Source organism: Terrapene carolina, unplaced genomic scaffold (assembly GCF_002925995.2).
Source record: "Terrapene carolina triunguis isolate 2854851 unplaced genomic scaffold, T_m_triunguis-2.0 Scaffold103, whole genome shotgun sequence".
Taxonomy (NCBI): Eukaryota; Metazoa; Chordata; order Testudines; family Emydidae; genus Terrapene; species Terrapene triunguis.
The window spans coordinates 4,973,127-4,992,860 of NW_020664454.1; the positions used below are offsets into that span (position 1 = coordinate 4,973,127).

Sequence of the window (19,734 nt, forward strand, 5' to 3'; positions counted from 1 at the left end):
CACCTAGACCTTGTTCTCGAAGAAGACTGTGTATGGGGGTTCTGAAATAAAGGCCCTAATATCCAAGATCCTCGGTGACTGGAGACATTGATGGCTGTGGTTTCAAGAGTGGGACACCTGCACATACAGTCTCTGGATCCAGCCACCATAGGAGGGTGGTGATCACTGAAGGGGGAAGTGTGACTACCATGTCCAAGCAGTCCCGGCCTGGTCGATACACTGATGCTAGCCAGGCCTAAAGAGGTCCAAGTCGCAATCTTGCGTGTTTCACCATATCAGCACATGAAGGAAGGCTCTTCAATGAACTCTATCCTTTGGACAGGGAAGAGCATTTATTTCTGCATGTTTATCAACAGGCCCTAATTTCTGGAAGGTTGACAGTATTAGCTGTATGTCTGCCTCCACGTAGGCCACGGTCTGATCTCTGATCAGCCAGGCGTCAAGGTAAGGATATACAGTACCTGAATGCTTTGTTTCCTTAGGAAAGCCAAGACAACTGCCATGCACTTTGTGAAAACCTGAGGGGCTGCTGATAGGCTGAATGGAAGTACAGCGAATTGGTAACGTTCCTGGTTCACAACAAATTAGAGGAATCTTCTGTGGCCTTGGAAGATTGAAATAGGAGAGTGGTGTACCAGTCTCCTGGATCCACAGAAGGGATGTCCACAGAAGGGATAATGGAAGCCAAGGAGACCATGCAGAACTTCAGCTTCTTCATGGAACTGCTGAGCTTCTGCAGGTCCAGGATGGGTTTGAGACTGCCGTTGGCCTTCAGGATTAGGAAATAACAGGAGTAAAACGCCCTGCCCTTAGCTCCGAAGGAACCTCCTCTACTGCTCCCACTTGCAGAAGCATTCGCACTTCCTGGATTAGAAGTTGCTCATGAGAAGGGTCCCTGATGAGGGACGGAGGAAGGAAGGGGGGGGAGGGGGGGGGGGGGGGGGAAGAACTGAACTGTAGGGCGTATCCGAATCCTACTGTGTGTGGCACTCAGTGGTCTGAGGTGATATGGGCCCACGCCCAATAACAGCCGAATAACCAATCCACAAAAAATTGGGAAGGGTGGGATCCAGACACTGTCAGGTGTATCCTCAAAAGGCCTGCTTAGACCCAGACAATTGTCTGGCAGGGCCAGTCCCATGGGCCGACAAGGACTGGGCAGGAGGCCTCCTTTTATAGCTCCTACCCCACTTCCTTATTGTAATCTGGCCTTGACTGAGGCTGGTAGAAACAGGGCAATGGCTGGGGTTTTAAGTGCTTTCTCAACAGGGCCGGGGTGTGTAGTCCTAGGGACTTAAGGTGGTCCTCAAATCCTTTAAGCTGTGGAGCTTAGAGTCTGTTTGCTCCGAAAAGAAGAACATGCCCTCCAAAGGGAGGTCTTGGATAGTCTGCTGCACTTCGTATGGGAGGCCCAAGGCCTGCAGCCATGAGCTTCTCCTCATGACCACAGCCAAAGCCATGGTTGGAGCTCCCACCCTGGAGTAGATCTTTCTGCGAAAGAGATCCAGCTCCTTGGCATCCTTGGCCTTGGGGGTAGGTCCTTGCTGTCCCTGCCTCTCTCGTTCGTTCACCGCTGACACCACTAGCGATCCTGGAGGAAGATGGATGTAAAAGTATTCAAACCCCTTCGGGGGAACAAAATACTTTTTCTCCACTCTCTTTCCAGTGGGTTGCAAGATGTCTGCCACAAGGCCTTAACAGATTCCAGAATGGCACCGTTCAGAGGCAAAGCCACTCGCGATGGCCCCGAAAAGGCCAAGATGTCCACCAAGGCATGGGAGGCCGCCAAGATTTCCTCCACCTGGATCCTCAGGTTTTGGACTACTCTCCTGAGGAGCTCCTGGTGTGCACTGTAGTCATCCTAAGCAGGCGAAAATGAAGTCCCCACTACCACCTCATCAGGAGAGGAGGAGGAGGAGGAGGAGGAGGATGTAAGCACAGGTATAGGGTCCTGTTCCTGTCCTTCAGCACCTGAAGAATCCTGCAGTACCGGATCCTGAAGTTCGGTGCTGGGCTTGGTACCAGGTCCTGATTCCTGTACCGAGGGAGGTGGTGCGGGAGTTCTAAATTCCGACACGACACAGTAAGATCTCCTCGACTGAGGCCTTGGACCGGATGGAAGGCCCAGGGATTCCAGAAAGGCCATTGCCCTGGCATCTTCCACTGTGCTGGCCAGGCCATTGGTGAGAACCCTTGGCCCATTATCAGCTGTCAGGTATCAGCGGTCGAACCGGTGTTACCTCCTGTGGGAGGTATAAGATTCTGCCTCAGAGTCTGATTGTGAGGAGTCTCTCCTTGGTGACCATGGAGCAGCAGTACCGGTTGGTGCTGGAGAGCGGTGCCGGGAGGGAGGCGACCAGTGCTGTGTCATCATCACCAGTTTTCCCTTCAATGGCACCTGGGGCCTCAGTGCCATAGCTGCTCTCGTCTCTAGTGCCCATTCACGCCTGGTGGGGGATGGCAATACCAGGAGGGACAATAGCTACCTTGCTGCCTCGAATGCCTCTGGCATAGATGGAAGCGCCAGAAGTGGAGCGGCGGTGCGCTCAGGGGAGGAGGCGGAGATGAGCTGGAGCGGGGAGCAGTTCCTCTGCGCCTCCCGTTACTTGCTGCAGCCCTTCCCGGGGCCCCCCCGCTCCAGCTCACCTCCGTTCCATCTCCTCCCACGAGCGCGCCACAGCTCCGCTTCTCCCTCCTACCTCCCAGGCTTGCCGTGCCAATCAGCTGTTTGGCGCGGCAAGCTTGGGAGGGAAGAGGGAGAAGCGGAGCCGAGCGGCGCGCTCGTGGGAGGCAGCGGCGATGGCGCTGAGGTGAGCTGGGGCGGGGAGCGGTTCCTCCGCCCCCCCCTACTTGCTGCAGCCCCCCTTCCCCAGCTCACCTCCGCCTCCTTCCACGAGCGCGCCGCAGCCCCGCTTCTCCGATTTCCCTCCCAGGCTTGCCGCGCCAATCAGCTGTTTGGTGCGGCAAGTGTGGGAGGGAGGAGAAGCGGAGCTGCGGCGCGCTTGTTGGAGGAGGCAGAGCGGAGGTGGGGTGGGGGGGGGCCCCGAGGAGGGCCGCAGCAAGTAACGGGCGGACGCAGAGGAACCGCTTGCAGTAACAGGAATTCGGATATAACGAGGTAAAGCAGCCCCGTCCCTCGGAGCGCTGCTTTACCGCGTTATATCCGAATTCGCGTTATATAGGACCGGTCGGGGTAGAGTTGTACAACCCAAGCAATATGACCCCCAACAACAACAATTAGTTCATATTTCTTTTAGAGTATTTGTGACACGGTGACATTGTCATTGACATTCCACACTTCGCTGCAACACTCAGGCTCAGTTACTGAGGGCTTGTCTATACTGGCACTTTACAGCGCTGCAACTTTCTCGCTCAGGAGTGTGAAAAAACATTCCCCTGAGCACTGCAAGTTTCAGCGCTGTAAAGTGCCAGTGTTGCCGCGACTACACAGCTACGTTAAAGCACTGCCACGGCCAGCTCTTTAACGCTGCTAGTGAAGACATACCCTGAGGCTGTCTCTTTCGATTCCCATGCTGTTATTGTTCTGCAGTTGATTAAAAAGGTGGAGTTGATGAGATACATAGGGAGTTCCATTCAGCACTCTTTGGACAAAGAAGGCTGCTCTGGTGTAAGGTTTTATGGGAAGAGTGAGTTACCATTTAAGAACAGAGACATTGTTCAGAACACCTCCAGCAAACAGGCTTATCTGTTCTTTTATTTTATCTGAGACTGATAGATCTTTGGAGTAAGGAGCCTGTTTAGCACTAGGTCTCTACAGAACCTAGGACAATGGAGTCCCCAATCCTGATCAAGCATTCTGAGTCCTATCCTGATATAGATTTAGTATTAATAATTGCTGGTGCTTGTGAATCTGTCCCATTGCAAAACATTATATAATGATTTCAAACTTTCCACCGTTCAAAACAAGTCAGCTCCCATTTACTTTTATCTTTAATACACAAGAAAAATGAAATACAGGATTAAGCTGAGAACAGGTAAAATTACTGGACAAACTTCATTGACAAGTTATTTTATTACCATCTTGGTTGAGACAAATACACTAAATTACATTTTGAAAGCAGTCAAAAATGCAGGACACATTTAATAAGTAGGTGTTGTAAGCAATTCAAGATAGATATCTGTGAAACTAATTTTCCCTCTGTTGATATTCAACACTTCTTGTCAACTGTTAGGAATGGGCCACATCCACCCTAGTTGAATTGGCCCCCTCTTGGTAAGGCAACTCCCATCTTTTCATGTGCTGTATATTTATACCTGCTTACTGTATTTTCCACTCCATGCATCTGATGAAGTGAGTTATAGCCCACAAAAGCTTATGCCCAAATAAATTTCTTAGTCTTTAAGGTGCCACAAGGACTCCTCGTTGTTTTTACTGATAGAGACTAACACGGCTACCCCCTGAAACCTGTGACCCAGGGATATGGTACTTTTCCCCCCCTAAAAGATACACTCTAGAAATTAATTTTGGAGATGTCTGATGGTCTGTGTTATATAAAAGGTCAAACTAAATCACAATGGTCCCTTCTGGCCTTCGAATCTATGATGACATGCCAGACGAAAAAAAGGGATTTTGGCCATTAAACCTCCCAAATTTGATTTATGTGAAGGAGGAAAAAACCTGAGTTCTATTTCAAGACTCAATGACACTTCACAAATTGGATTCCACTTACAGACAGACAATTCTGCTTTAGTTTTTGAACTTTCCTGTTCATTAGTTGGGACGTTTGCATGACCCCACAATTTTTGATCCTTAAGCATCGATCTGCTCCTACTAATTAAAGTGACGTAAAGGCAGCCAGTTTATATTGAGGAGCCCAACTTTTGACATTGGGAGCCATCCTATCATCTTACCAAAAGCCCAAGGGCTGCACCTAATTTGCATACAATCATAATTTGTCCAAATTAAATGTAAACAAAAAAAATAGTTTGAATTTGTAACTCCCTTGAGAGATGAGTTAAAATTGTTTATTTAAATTCACCATCAATAAAAACTAGAGGTTGATCAGATTTGTTCTTGCCCTGCAGAGAGAGGGTTAAGAGGGACAAAGGGTGCATTTTATGTCTCCACTGATCTATGTTTGGCTCTCAGACTGCATGTTGTGTACCACTACCATACATTAAGTATCAGGGGGTAGCCGTGTTAGTCTGTATCTACAAAAACAACAAGGAGTCTGGTGGCACCTTAAAGACTAACTGTTAGTCTTTAAGGTGCCACCAGACTCCTTGTTGTTTTTGTACCATACATTAAAGATTCTCTCACACACACACTTTTTTCTTCCAAAAAAGATGACTGGAGAAGCAGGGGGGAGGGTCTGAAAAATTTTAGTGCTTTAGTTTTCTAAGTTACTTTGAGCTACCAAATTTAATAAGATATTGCAATGGAACAAGAAAACCTCAAATGCCATCTCCTCTCTAAAACTCAGCAAGTCACTTCTCCTATCCTTTCCTCTTCTCTGGTGCCATACTTCCCCTTCCTTGAATGCTGATACCTCATTCTGCAAAACCCCCATGTCTTAGTTTCTGCAAGTCTCTCCCTGTCCCTTATTTCTACTGTCTTTTCTCTTCACTATTTGTCAATCTTTTCTTCAGTCAGTCTCAGGTGACTGCTGAAGAGCACAGTGAGGCATATCCTTTCCTCCAGAGAGGAGTGCTGCCTGGGACGGTTTCCTCACCCCTGCTGACACGAGAGCAAGGGACAAAGCTCAGCTGTATCCTAAATCATTAGGCCGTGGGCCAAGCTCTTTATTCTGTATGTCTCTCACTCCTCCATCTTAGTGCACGTACTCCTTTCCCACCGACAAGACCAAATTTGTGCTGATGCTCCCACACACAGTGCTTGCCCAATAATATCAGCAAGAGAAGCAGAACATAACTGTAGCAGTTTTAATCTGCTGGGTCAGGGGAAAATGTTGTAGGCAGAAACTGCCAAAGGATAATCTTCTGCTGTTTCCAATAGTGTGGTGGGATATATGAGCTTGTCATTCCTCATCTCCCCCACCTAACCCCAAAACACATAAGCAGAGCAGAAAAGTATTCCATTTTAGCTGCTCCTACAGAGCAATTTACCCATGGTCAAATATCAGATTCACACAAATACAGCAGCAAAATTTCCTCAGCTATCAGCAATCCCAGTTAAGCACTATGTGCAGGAACAACAGCACAGGCGGGACTCTTCTTCAGGGAAAAAAAATTAAATATCAAGGGCAGGATGATCATTTTAAGGATTCCACTACAAATTTAAACTCATTTATTTAAACCATCTCTGCCAATTCTCCAAAGTTAACTCACTGAATATAACAGAAAGCAGATTCTCAATATTTGACAGAAAACTCATTTTGAAAGAAGGCATACATTTAAAGTTATTCTAATTTTCAAACTCAATTTTACTTGAGTGATACATGATTCCAAGATCTCCATTCAACTCAACACAGAATTCTGTTCTCAAATTCAACATAGTTTTTAGTCTGAATTTTCATTGTTACTTTTTGTAATCTTCTCTTTTAAAAAAAAAGTGTGTGTGTGTGTGTGTGTACACACACACACACACACACACACACCCTATGGTAGACCCAGAGAGCAAAGAGAAGAAAAGGATAAAACTTTGTCATTGGCAAACCCCAGAAATAAAAAATACTTAAGCGTTTGACAGGCTTCTCATATGGTCACATCTGCTTAACTAATGCATTCCATCTCTTCTGCTTTTACTGTGTCAAAGAATGTCTTCTGACACTGGATTGTAGTTCTGAAATATGGGTGATTCCCCACCACAGCTGCCCATAGAACAGGGCCTAAGACAAGTTCCAGAGGAGACCCAAAGAGCACCTAACAGTATCCACTATCTCTTTAGGTACACAAGTGTTAGTTCAACATACCTTCAATTGGTCTATCAAGATCTGCAAATAAGCATCAGCCTCTGTAAGTTTCTTATCAAAATCCTGAACACTGGGAACAAATCCTGAATCCACACCCTACATAAAAAAATAAAATAAAAAAAAAGAGAGAAATCAAATCTATAATAGTGTTTTTGAGCCATTTACTTGACTAATTATATTTATTCATAACTGATTAGTAGTTAATAAAGGCTGGCTTATTTCTGTACATCATGTTGCATGTACTTGGATACATGTCAGAACATTTTAACCACAAGATGATCTCCTGTTGTATTACAACTGGTGCACAACATTGTGACATCCACAGATTGTCAGTAGTCTTCATTGGTGCATGTATAGTTACCATAAACCCATACTACTACATTTAATTAGGATTATTAAAATTAGTTATTTTTCATGTAGACATTTCAATTTCATTTGAAAGAAAAGTATAAAGGAAATAATTTTCCTATTTCAGTGCCAAATGACTACCACCAAATACCATTACACTGACTATGCCAGTCAACCAGCGCAGCTGTTGGATCACTGCCCTTGTAACAGCTGAAAAAGTATTTTCATCAACCAAAAGCCAGCTTGATTCATAGACGAGTGGCCAAAGAATGAACAAACATGAATACTGAACTAACCTCTCACTATTAGAAAGGGTCCCTCCTGTAAAAGATTTGAACTTCAGTAGGGCAGCTGGGAAATTTAAATAGATGGAAGTCCAGTTATTAGCTCCTTCAGAATGTGTAGTAATTTGTATAACTATTATGGTATATAAGAGTTCTAATCTCAATACATACACGTAAAGATTTTTATTTTTCTGACTTGTGCTTTTAAATTCTCCGCTATAAAGCTGAATTAACATAGGGTTTGTATTTAATATTTTTCCTTCTTAAACTGAAACTGTCTGTGTTAAAATAACTGTGTTCCAGACTGGAACACCACATCTTTAATGGGAAAGGAAAATGGATTTGTGAAGTTGAGTACTCCTTTTTGTGCACATGGCAGGTTTATACAGCATGGGTTTCTTTTTTTTAGTAGTGAACGAGGCTGAAGGGTGTTATTCCTGACCATACCCAATGTAGAAAATTAAGCCTCTCCCAAACTATTATTTATAGAGTATCATCAATGCAAGGGACAGTTTATAGATCAATAAGAAAGCATTCATGACCTGAAGAACTTTACAATGTATATCAAGACACGTGACAAAATGAGATAGGGAAGGGGCAGAAGGACAGACAAGTGTTACAACAGTAACATAATCTGTAAGTTTTGAATTCTAACTAATAGGGTCCTACCAAATTCACGGCCATGAAAAATGCATCATGGACTGTGAAATCTGGTCTTCCCCATGAAATCTGTTTTTTGTGAACTTTTACCCTGTACTATACAGATTTCACAGGGGAGATCAGCGTTTTTCAACCTGGGGGTCCTGACCCAAAAGGAGGTTGTGGGAGGGTCGCAAGGCTATTGTAGGAGGGTTGTGGTATTGCCACCCTTACTTCTGTGCTGCATTCAGAACTGGGTGGCCAGAGAGTGGCAGCTGCTAGCCAGGTGACCAGCTCTGAAGGCAGTACCCTGCCAGCAGCAGTGCAGAAGTAAGGGTGGCAATACCATACATTTCAGCTGCCTTCAGAGCTGGGTGACTGGAGAGTAGCGGCTCCTGGCCGAGGGCCCAGCTTTGAAGACAGCAACGCAGAAGTCAGGGTGGTAATATCATAATATGCCATCCTTACTTCTGCACTGCTGCTGGCAGTGATGCTGCCTTCAGAGCTGGGCTCCCGGCCAGCAGCTGCCACTCTCTGGCCGCCCAGCTCTGAAGGCAGCACTGCCACCAGCAGCAGCACAGAAGCAAGAACGGCAATACTGCAACCCCCCTACAATAACCTTATGACCCTCCCCCAACAGTCCCCTTTTGCGTCAAGACCCCTACAGTTACACCACTATGAAATTTCAGATTTAAATATCTGAAATCATGAAATTTACGATTTTTAAAATCCTATGACCATGAAATTGACCAAAATGGACGATGAATTTGGTAGGGCACTACTAATGGGTATATAGTGTAACATAAATAAAGGTTACTCACCTGTAACCAGAGGGGGGCTTTGGTTGGTTGGTTGGTTGGTTTTTAGTTGACCTCTTCACATTCAGACTCTTGGGAATGCTTCAACAGCACAGCATGGAACATTGGTACATTCCCAAGAGTCTGAATTTACCAAGGCCACTCAAAAAAAGCATTTATAATATATTTTTGGATTTTATGTCCAAAGCTAAATTCTACATTTGTATGTAATTCTCTCCCACATTGTTAGTTTTGTCAACACAGGTTGGTTCCTTTTCTTTTTGTAGAAGATTGGTCTAGCATATAAAAAACATTGTTGGTGTCCTTAGAGAGGATGGGGATACTATTATATGCAATGTAAAAATGACTCCTTTATATTAGAATCTGCAAAACTGATTATATGTTATGGTGCATGAACACACTTTTTCATGCTAATACAAAAAATTAAAATACTGATTTTACAAGGGATCATTTTTTATCTGCCTGCCAAGTCTTGAACTGAGCTACAAAATGAGGCCCTGATCCTGCACACTGTTCCCACAAGGATCTACCCAAATGGTACAGCTTGTAAGATAAGTGCATTCAGCAGCCAGACAATCCATACTGGCCAAGTTCAAACACCAGCATTTTGAAGCAAGGGCTAAAAATGGGGGAAACACTTACTGATCATTGATCCAATAAAAAACCCCAAATCCTCATAACACCCTGATGTAACAACAAGGTATACAGAGGATCTAAACTAAGTAAACCAAGTAATTCTTGGTGAGGGATTTACTTGTGATAATGATCTGATATACAGCTACAATTACATAAAAATCAGTATAGTAAAAACTTTGTTATCCGGCATGCTGGGGGAATAGGGGGAGTCGGTTAGTCAAAAATTCTGGTTAACTATGAGTTATACTTACCAACGGAGGGAGGGAAATTGGGTGCAGGAGGGAGCTCAGGGCTGGGGTTTGGGGCACAGGAGGAGTTTCAGGGTGCTGGATCTGGGCAGTGCTCACCTCAGGAGGCCACCTGCAAGCGGTGACATGTCCATGCTGCGCCGCGCCCGGAGCTCCCATTGGCCGCAGTCCCTGGCCAATGGGAGCTGTGGAACCAGCGTTTGGGGCAGGGTGGGGGTAGCGCACGGAGCCCCCATGGCTGTTCCTCCATCTAGGAGCAGCAGGGACATGTCGCCACTTACGGGGAGCCGCCCAAGTGGAGTGCCGCCCGGATCCGGCACCCCGAAATGCCGGTTTCTAGAGCTTTCCAATTGGTAAAGTGCCAGATAACACAGCTTTTATAGTATTGTGCTCCATGGCTAAAGGAAGAGAACACTGTTTGGCAGACAGTGACACCATAACTGCTGCAAATGGTCTACCACTCTCAGATACAAACTTGATCTATCTAACCTACTTGAACTACAGAAGATTTCTGGTGAAGACGCTGCACTATGTATCATTAACATCACAGCACAGAATACTGTGCAAACAGTCTTTATATTGCATAAAATTGCTAATTTTTACTGCAGTCACAAACCAAAATATTAGTATGTGAATGGCATGGTATTTACAGTGGTGATTTTAGGATAAAAGGCCATTGCCAAGTTCCAGGCTCTTAGTGCTAAAAAAAAAAAAAAAAAAAAAAAATCCGATTTATATATGATTTATTTTTGTATGTTATGTAATATTTCTTAAAATGTTTAAATATACAGTAAAATTCACAAAAATAATTTTATAAGAAAAACCAACTCACCACCAGCAGGGGAAAAATAATAAAACCAAGTATAGAATCTAGCTGGCAAAGAGAAAGGGTTTTATTTCTAAGCATAATTAGGAGTTGGTTTGGAGAGATCAACAGATGCATACACAGCTGCAGTATTGCACTAACCTGCTTTTGGTTTGTCTATTCAAGGGCAATTAAGATGCAGTCTGATAATCTGGCAAACAAACCTACTGCTTTGTTCATGAAATACGGCAAATTTAGATGGAATTGTTTTAAAGGAAGAGCGAAAGATGTTTAGAAAGTTATAAAGTCAAGGTCAGCAATTTGCACAGCAAGATTATTATACAAGATACTAGAAGTACAATTCAATGGTTCAGATTTGGTTGTTGACAGGCCATATTTGCAGGACACAGTACACAAACAAGACAGACTTGAGTGACAGGATTATTTTAATGCTTCTTGATTTGGCTATCAGAGGATAAACTGGGGAGAGGAAAGTCTCTCCCTCTCTCTATGTGTAAATAAGGCTGCAAAAGAAATAAGTACATGAAAATCAATGGAATGTTTCAAAAAAGTTCAGTACAATTACCAGAGGTTGCAAGATGCTATATAAAAAGATTTTTTGTCACCTGAATTTACAACCATTATCAATGTGATTTTTTAAGATGCTGGTTTTGTTTCTCCATTTACATACATTTTCAGATTATGGAAGTCTTTTAATAAAAAAGGAGCTCAACATCATGTTTTAGATCTTTAGAAATATGCTGATTCAGATTTTCAGTTAAAACCCTTATATCAGTTGAGCAAGATGTTAAAATAAGTGTATACGTTCCCCATCCCCCCAAATAACCAGTACTGATTATATTGTAATTTAAATTCAGTTTAAGAAAGAAACATACAGTATTTGCCAGATATAGAAGGGGAGATGGCGGAAATGGTAGGACTGCAATATATAAATTAGTTTTAAAGAGGTGGAAATCTTCCATTAAAAAAAATATTATTCCTCATAAACTTTCAGTTATGTTTCCTAACATTCACAGGGTGAATTGAAATAAATTAAACTGTTTTAATATTCATTGTACTGATACTCTGTGTAGTCCTTTTCCATATATCAACATACACACGAGTTTCTAGTAATATGCTTGAAAAAGAAGAAACCTAGAACTTTTATATATCACACATGGGGTCCTTTTCCTTAATTCTCTAGTAACTTTTGATCTCCAAAATTGCTTTGAAACCAATGAAGTAAAAATCGGAGCTTCTCATTACGCCTGCCCCAAAACACAAGATTTGGTGTCTGGAAGTTGATGCTAGACAAATTCAAACTGGAAATCTGGTGCAAATTTAAAGTAATGGTAATTAGCCATTGGAACAATTTACCAAGTGCTGTGGTGGATTCTCCATCACTGGAAATTTTTAAATTAAGATTGGATTTCTTTCTAAAAGATATGCGCTAGTTCAACAGTTCTCAAACTGTGGGTCACAACCCCATTTTAAAGGGGTCGCTAGGACTGGTGTTAGATTTACTGGGGTTCAGGGCTGTTTAAAGTTAGTTGTGCACTAGAAAATTAAGAGCAACAGAGGGTCCTGTGGCACCTTTAAGACTAACAGAAGTATTGGGAGCATAAGCTTTCGTGGGTAAGAACCTTGCATCTGAAGAAGTGAGGTTCTTACCCACGAAAGCTTATGCTCCCAATACTTCTGTTAGTCTTAAAGGTGCCACAGGACCCTCTGTTGCTTTTTACAGATTCAGACTAACACAGCTACCCCTCTGATACTAGAAAATTAAGAGTTAATGGAAAAGAAAGCTTGGGGGGAGACAGCATGGGAATAAAATGGAAAGTTATTTTAAAATAAGTATAAACACCATCTTTACAAAGAAAAACTGTAGCTTTGAAGGTGTTTATTTTTTCTACTTCAAAAGAAAGGCAGAGCTGTAACAATATTAGAAAAAAGTCAACTGCCACATTTCACGAAATATGTGGACAAACTGGAGAAAGTTCAGAGGAGAACAAAAATGATTAAAGGTCTAGAAAATATGACCTATGAGGAAAGATTGAAAAAATTGGGTTAGTTTAGTTTGCAGAAGAGAAGACTGAGGGTGGACGTAACAGTTTTTAAGTACATAAAAGGTTATTACAAGGAGGGAGAAAAATTGTTCTTGTTAACCTCTGAGGATAGGACGAAAAGCAATGGGCTTAAATTGCAGCAAGGGAGGTTTAGGCTGGACATTAGGAAAAACTTCCTAACTGCAACTGTAGTTAAGCACTGGGATAAATTGCCTAGGGAGGTTATGGAATCTCCGTCAAGTTTTTAAGAGCAGGTTAGACAATCACCTGTCAGGGATGGTGTCATAACTATAAAGGGAAGGGTAACAGCTCTCTGTGTACAGAGACTCCAAATCCTTTTACCTGGAAAGGGTTAAGAAGCTCGGGTAACCTGGCTGACACCTGACCCAAGGACCAATAAGGAGACAAGATACTTTCAAATCTTGGGGGGGGAAAGGTTTGTGTGTGTGCTCTTTGTTTTAAGGGGTGGTTCGCTCTTGGGACTGAGAGGGACCAGACATCAATCCAGGTTCTCCCCATCTTTCTAAACAAGTCTCTCCTATTTCAAACTAGTAAGTAAAAGACAGGCAAGGCGTCTTAGATTTACTTTGTTTTCTCAACTTGTAAATGTACCTTTTTACCAGAGTGTGTATCTTTGTTTGCTGTACTTTGAACCTAAGACAGAGGGGGGTCCTCTGAGCTCTTTAAGTTTGATTACCCTGTAAAGTATTCTCCATACTGATTTTACAGAGATGATTTTTACCTTTTTCTTTAATTAAAAGCCTTCTTTTTTAAGAACCAGATTGATTTCTCCTTGTTTTAAGATCCAAGGGGGTTTGGATCTGTATTCACCAGGAGTTGGTGAAAGGAGGGTGGAAGGAAGGAGGGGGGATGGTTAACTTCTCCTTGTTTTAAGATCCAAGGGGGTTTGGATCTGTGTTCACCAGGGAATTGGTGAAAGGTTTCTCAAGGCTTCCCAGGGAGGGAATTCTTGTGATGGTGGCAGCGGACCAAAGCTAAGCTGGTAGATAAGCTTAGAAGTTTTTATGCAGGCCCCTACATTTGAACCCTAAAGTTCAAAGTGGGGATCCAGCCTTGACAGATGGTCTATATATAATACTTAGTCCTGCCTTGAGTGCAGGGGACTGGACTAGAAGACCTCTCGAGGTCCCTTCCAGTCCTACGATTAAGGAAACTATATACATTTTTTTTTCAAAATGTCTCTACACTCGGGGGGGAAAAATGAATCCAGCTTTGCAACCTGAGCTAGCTCTGCTGAAAGAGTCCTCAAACAAGGGTGGACTGGGACATCAAAGGAGGAGAAGCGGTTGTCCACACTAAGGGTTAGATCAGCTTAACTACACTTCTCAGGGATGTGGATTTTCACACTCCTGAGCGACAGTTAAGCCAACTTAATTTTCTAATGTAGAACAGGCCATAGTGGTATCTGTACTGAATGGTGAAAGAACTAATTGGAGCAGCTGAGCTGTGATTGTGATATGAGGCGATCTGGAGGGGCTGTGTCCTTGAGTCCCTCTCCCTGACGTGTGTGTGTGTGTGTGTGTGTGTGTGTGTGTGTGTGTGTGTGTGTGTGTGATCAAAGGAAAGAGGTACGTGTGTGTGCTCAGAGATCCAGTATCTCTCAATTCAGTGCTCTGTTGTGCAAATGTTCCCTCTAATTTTTTCCATCCATGCACGGAATAAATTTTGTTATGTGCAGCACCAAAATCGAGGTAATATGCGGATGTGCACCATCACTCCATACTTTCATGGCAGCCCTTATCCCACTAAGAGCTCACAACGTCCTACTGCTACAACCTAGCTGGGTCTTAGGGAAGGTCTGTCTTCAGGTGACATCTGCAGTACCTATCTATTCATTCCTACAGCCTCCTTCCATAAGGATCAGTACATGCTTCACAAACGAGACATATAAATATACCACTGAAATGCAGCCACCTCTGGGGAGGAAAGTCAGCAGCCAGCTAGGCCAACAGCACAGAGAGTAGTTTGGAAAGAGAAGGGGGATTTTGGACAGGAAGAATCTTCTCCTCTTATGCAAAATGCTTGAGATATTTAATGTTCAGACAGGGCTTCATCTGTAAAGGTCTCACCTGACTGTAAAATATAATACCATCATATTAGAAATCAAAGTAAATGTTTCTTTTAAAATCAGGACACTAAGGCTCAACATTTTTTAAAATACTCAAAATTCCCCTTACTACCATCCTCTTGTATTAACAATACAAAGCACTTTAAAAGTCTATAGACTACTCAACCTTCATGTTGTTTATATTTTTATATTGGATCAGCTTGGACAATTAAAGTAGCACAGTCAAATCACCTTAGATTCTCATGCACACATACAATGTTCCAATGTCTGGGTTATTACAGTGAAACACATAGCTCTGTAAATTTACAAAGCACTTTACAAACACATGGTCCGCTCAGGCAAACTTTCACTTGACATGAAGTTCTGCCACTTCTTTTCATGAAGACACTCACATGAGTAACAGCTACATGAGTAATACTTTTCAGGATCAGGACCCTAGATAAACCACATATCCTGCCCACAAAAGCTTTGCAAACACTGCTAGGGGAAGTTTAAATCCACAACAGGGAATTGTCGTCACTGGAAATCAGACAAAAACAGTCACAAAAATATTTCCATTATTCCTAGTTTTGATAATTTCCTTTTAAAACACAAATCTAAAAGCCAACAATATTTAGTGCTTTTCATTTATAAATCGCAAAGTATTTTACAGAGGAAGGTCAATATCATTATTCCCATCTGGAAAATGGGGAAATTGAGGCACAGTGTGGGGTGAGGTGACTTTTCAAGGCCACACAGAAACTCAATGGGAGAGCTGGGGAAAGATCCAAAGTCTCTTGACTTCCAAGGATTCCGACTCCCAGCCCCAGGACTGGGAGAGAGGACTCTCTCCCCAGGGTCCAGGTGGGGAGGGGAGGCAGCAAGCTCCTCCTGGGGCTGGAGGGGGAGCCAGTCCTGCCTGTGCATCACCATCCCCCACCTCACCCCATTGTCCTCCACCCACCCATTCCCCACCTCACCCCGCTGCCCTCCACCCCCCATTGTCCACCCATCTCCCCTCACTGCCATTTACCTAAACATCCAGGCACACTTGTGGCTATGCTCATGTACGCACCAGTACTAATCAAGTGTGTGGCCCTTGATGGCCCCTTGTACAGCCACACAGGTGTGCAGCTTAGAGGGAACACTGATGTTATGTAGGCTGTATCACTAGTGGGGCACAGGGATCTTCTTGCTATGAGGACTGTCAGCAGTTAGGTAGGATATGAGAATGGTCTGTTAAGCTTAATGATACATAAATGAAAGTACACCTCTACCCCGAGGTAACACGAATTCGGATATAACGCGGCAAAGCAGTGCTCCAGGGCGGCAGGGCTGTGCACTCCGGCGGATCAAAGAAAGTTCAATATAACACGGTTTCACCTATAACGCGGTAAGATTTTTTGGCTCCCGAGGACAGCGTTATATCAAGGTAGAAGTGTACTGTATAGTGTTAGATGGCACTGTATGCATAAGGGAGAAAAAGGTGTGATATTCGTTCTGTGGAGTAGGCTGAGTGAGTGTAGGGGAGGGCGCAGGTAGCTCCTGTTCAGTACAGTGCAAAGGTAGAACATGAGTATGTTTTATGGATGTAATGGGACATTGCTCAAAAGACAATGAGTTAAGGATGAATGGGCCTGGACCTCAACTCTATTTCCTGATCCCTGTAGATGGGGAGAGCTCCCCATGCCACAACTCACAGGAGGGGGCTCAGCCCCCACAGCTGGGCAGAGGTCCCTCCCAGATCCTTGTTCACACATGGAAGGGGAGAATGTGAGATTGACAGGACTCCTGCCCCTATTCTCCCCCAGTCCCTCTGCCACTTGCCTACATGTCCCCCTTCCCAGTGTCTCTCACTACCTTCCCCCCCACTCTTTCTAACCTCCACTCCTTAACCCCACCATAGTCCCCTAAATCCTCTAATCCTCCACTTCCACCCATCCCCATTATCTCCATCTCCTTAACCCCTCTCCTCTCACTGCTGTTCCAAACTCCTCTCACCCTATCCCCCTCCCCACTGTTCTGCTTCCTAATTCCCCCTCTTCTCCCAGCAAGGATTTGCAGGTGTAGAGTTTTTTTTCTTCATTTTGAAAAGCTTCAGTGCCTTCTGATTTTTTTGCTGTACTCAGATCCCCAAAATAGAAAAACTGTGACAAAGGCAAATTGTAGCAAATGGCCTTTTTTATTTCAAATTTTTGACCAGGGTTGGATTTGAACTCGCCTCTCTCTCTCTCTCTCTCTACCTGCTCAGGATAATATTTGGTGCTTGAGTCTTAGAGCTTTTCTACACTTAAAACATTACAGCAGCACAACTGAGCGACTGTAGCACTTCAGTGCAGACCAATACCTATGCTGACAGGAAGGGTTCTCCCATTGGCGTAAGTAATCCACCTCTTTAACAGGCTGTAATCTAGGTCAATGGAAAAATTCTAAGGGAGGACCTAGAGCTGTCTACACTGATGGGTTGGATTGGTATAACCATGTCTCTTAGGCGAGTGGAATTTTCACACCCCTGAGAGTCATAGTTATACCAGTGTAAATGCCTAGCGTACACCAGGCCTTAGGCATGACCCTAAGTGGAGAAGCAAACTTTTGCTAATAACGTCGCAAATTTTGCTCTCCAAAAGGGCTAATGGGCACTATGCACTGTCTGAAAGGCAACCCTCAAGCATGTGACAAAGTTGTGCCAGAATCAGAGCCATGGTTTGATCACCAGGTGTATGCAAAAAAAGCAATGCAAAAAATGTCAATTTAAAGAAAATCTGTTTTCAGAGGGCTGTATCTCAGGAACCCCTTGTTCCAATAACCCTAAATTTGCATCACTAAAGCTACTGTGACACACCAAATTTCAAGACAATCCAAGTAAAAGTGTGCAATTTGGAGCACTTAGAAGAATCAAGCTTTAAACAGAAACTTGGTTTTAATCTTAGCTATAGAAGAAGTGTCAGTCTCCTATAATAGGTTTTTACCATACAACTGGTGATTCATCTAGCAATGATATATTATGTTAGTTTCTTGCCCTTATACCTGGGGCAACAGGCCATGAGTGGGAGTCTTAATTTCCTGCACAACTTTGTTCCGAATCTATACTTAATTAGGTCCCAGCATACATCATTCATAAGCCTAGCTCTCTCCTCTAAGTGGACGACCTTGGGGCTGAGGGTGGGAGGAAAAAAGTTATCACACTGGCCTGTTCTACACTATGAAGTTAGGTCAACATAAGCCACCTTGCATCAACCTAGTTGTGCATGTGTCTACACTTAAATTGGTCTCCCAATGATGTAAACACCCCATTATGGCAGCGCAGTAACACCATCTCCCTGAGCGGCAATGAGCCATGGTCAACACACTGATGTTGGCACAACATGAGTGTAGACACTATATTACCTATGTAGACCATAAAACACAGTCTTCCAGCAATCACAGTCGTCCTACAATGCCTGACATTGACTGTGCTGGTCACAATTGTGAACTCCAGGGCCCAGGGAACACGGAGACTGAAAGCCCTCACACTTGAAAATCCTGTGAATTTTTGAAATGCCTTTTCCTGATTGTCCAGCTTGGAAGCATACCCAGCAGCTCCCCATTGTCATACACAACTGCCCAGCTAACCATGCCAGCTACATGCTCCAGATGTGCTCTGGCCTGGAGTAGACAGGAAACAGTGGATCTCCTAAGCCTGTGGAGATAAGAGGCTGTGCAAGCATAGCTACAGACCAGCCAGAGAAATGTGGACACCTACAAGCAGCTTGCACAAGGGATGGAAGAGAAGGGGTACAACAAGGATCAACTGCAGTGCAGCGTGAAAGCAAAGGAACTGCAACAGGCATATCAGAAGCTCAGGGAGGCCAACAGTCAATCCGGTACCAAGCCACAGACCTGCCGCTTTACAAAGAGCTGCATGCCATACTTGGAGGAGACCCCATCATCACCTCACACACCACCGCATATGTGGCGCCTTCAAAGGGCTCAAGTCATAGGCCCCTGCCGTGAACAGCAACAATGAGGAAGAGGTGATACATGTGACCAGTGGGGGAGGACGGGAAGAGGGAGGGTCCAACTATGCAGCAAGCCAGGATCTGTTTGAGACTCCACTGTAGTCCAGTTAGTCACAGGACTTGAGCACAGGTGAGCCTGATGCAGGGAAAGGAAACTCAGGTCTGTGTAAATTTCTTTTCCATTACAATAATGGCACCCCAAACTTGAAACTTTCATGGAGATACTCTGCAATCCTCTTCCAAAGGTTTCTAGAGTTGGCAGCCTAACTTCTTCCTCTGCATCAGGACACTTTCCCACGCCAGTCGGCACTAACTTCAGTAGGCACCACTGTAGTAAACAGGCTAGCAGCATACGGGGCCAAGGCACCTCCAGACCACTAGCAGCAGCTGTGCTCTCTTGTGCCTTTGTCACCCTCAGGAATGAGATATCAGCTAAAACAACACTGCCTGTGGAAAATGGTGTAGCTAAAATAGACATGAATGTTCTTTTTCCTTCTTTAAGCTCTGTTCCATAAATTTATTAAGGTTTTAATGTATTTGCTTTTAACTTGCCCAGAATTTTTTAAGTGTTTTTGTTACTCAGTAAAATTCTCTCTTTATTAATTCCCAACATATGCTGCAGAATGCCTAGCAGTACTGAAAGCACCCACTTGTTATTGTTCTCTGTGACACAACTCTTAGGATCAATGACAGTGTTATATTCATAGACATATACCAAGCACCACACAATTCTTAACACGCCCCAAAACAGCAGGGTCAGATAGAGCACTATACACCACATTACTGTTTCTCACTGTTAAAGTGCTCTTTCAATGCCTCCTGGAGCCATATAGATACACACTGAGCTCTTTTGATAGCCCTTGAGTCTGGCTATTCTAACTCCACAGACAGATGCTCCACCTCTACCCTCACCCCTGCAGCAACTTTTCCC

The 19,734-nt window shown here is 43.9% G+C and overlaps 1 protein-coding gene across 2 annotated transcripts in view; it reads right to left on the bottom strand.

The window, feature by feature from the left end:
• The window catches only part of LOC113405124 (oxysterol-binding protein-related protein 9), a 114,690-nt gene that overhangs the window by 43,816 nt on the left and 51,140 nt on the right, over positions 1 to 19,734 (bottom strand). For both annotated transcript variants that reach the window (XM_026651801.1, XM_026651800.1), the window contains exon 7: positions 6,894 to 6,989. In XM_026651801.1, the coding sequence (XP_026507586.1) occupies positions 6,894 to 6,989 (96 nt within the window). The remainder of the gene's footprint in view (positions 1 to 6,893; positions 6,990 to 19,734) is intronic.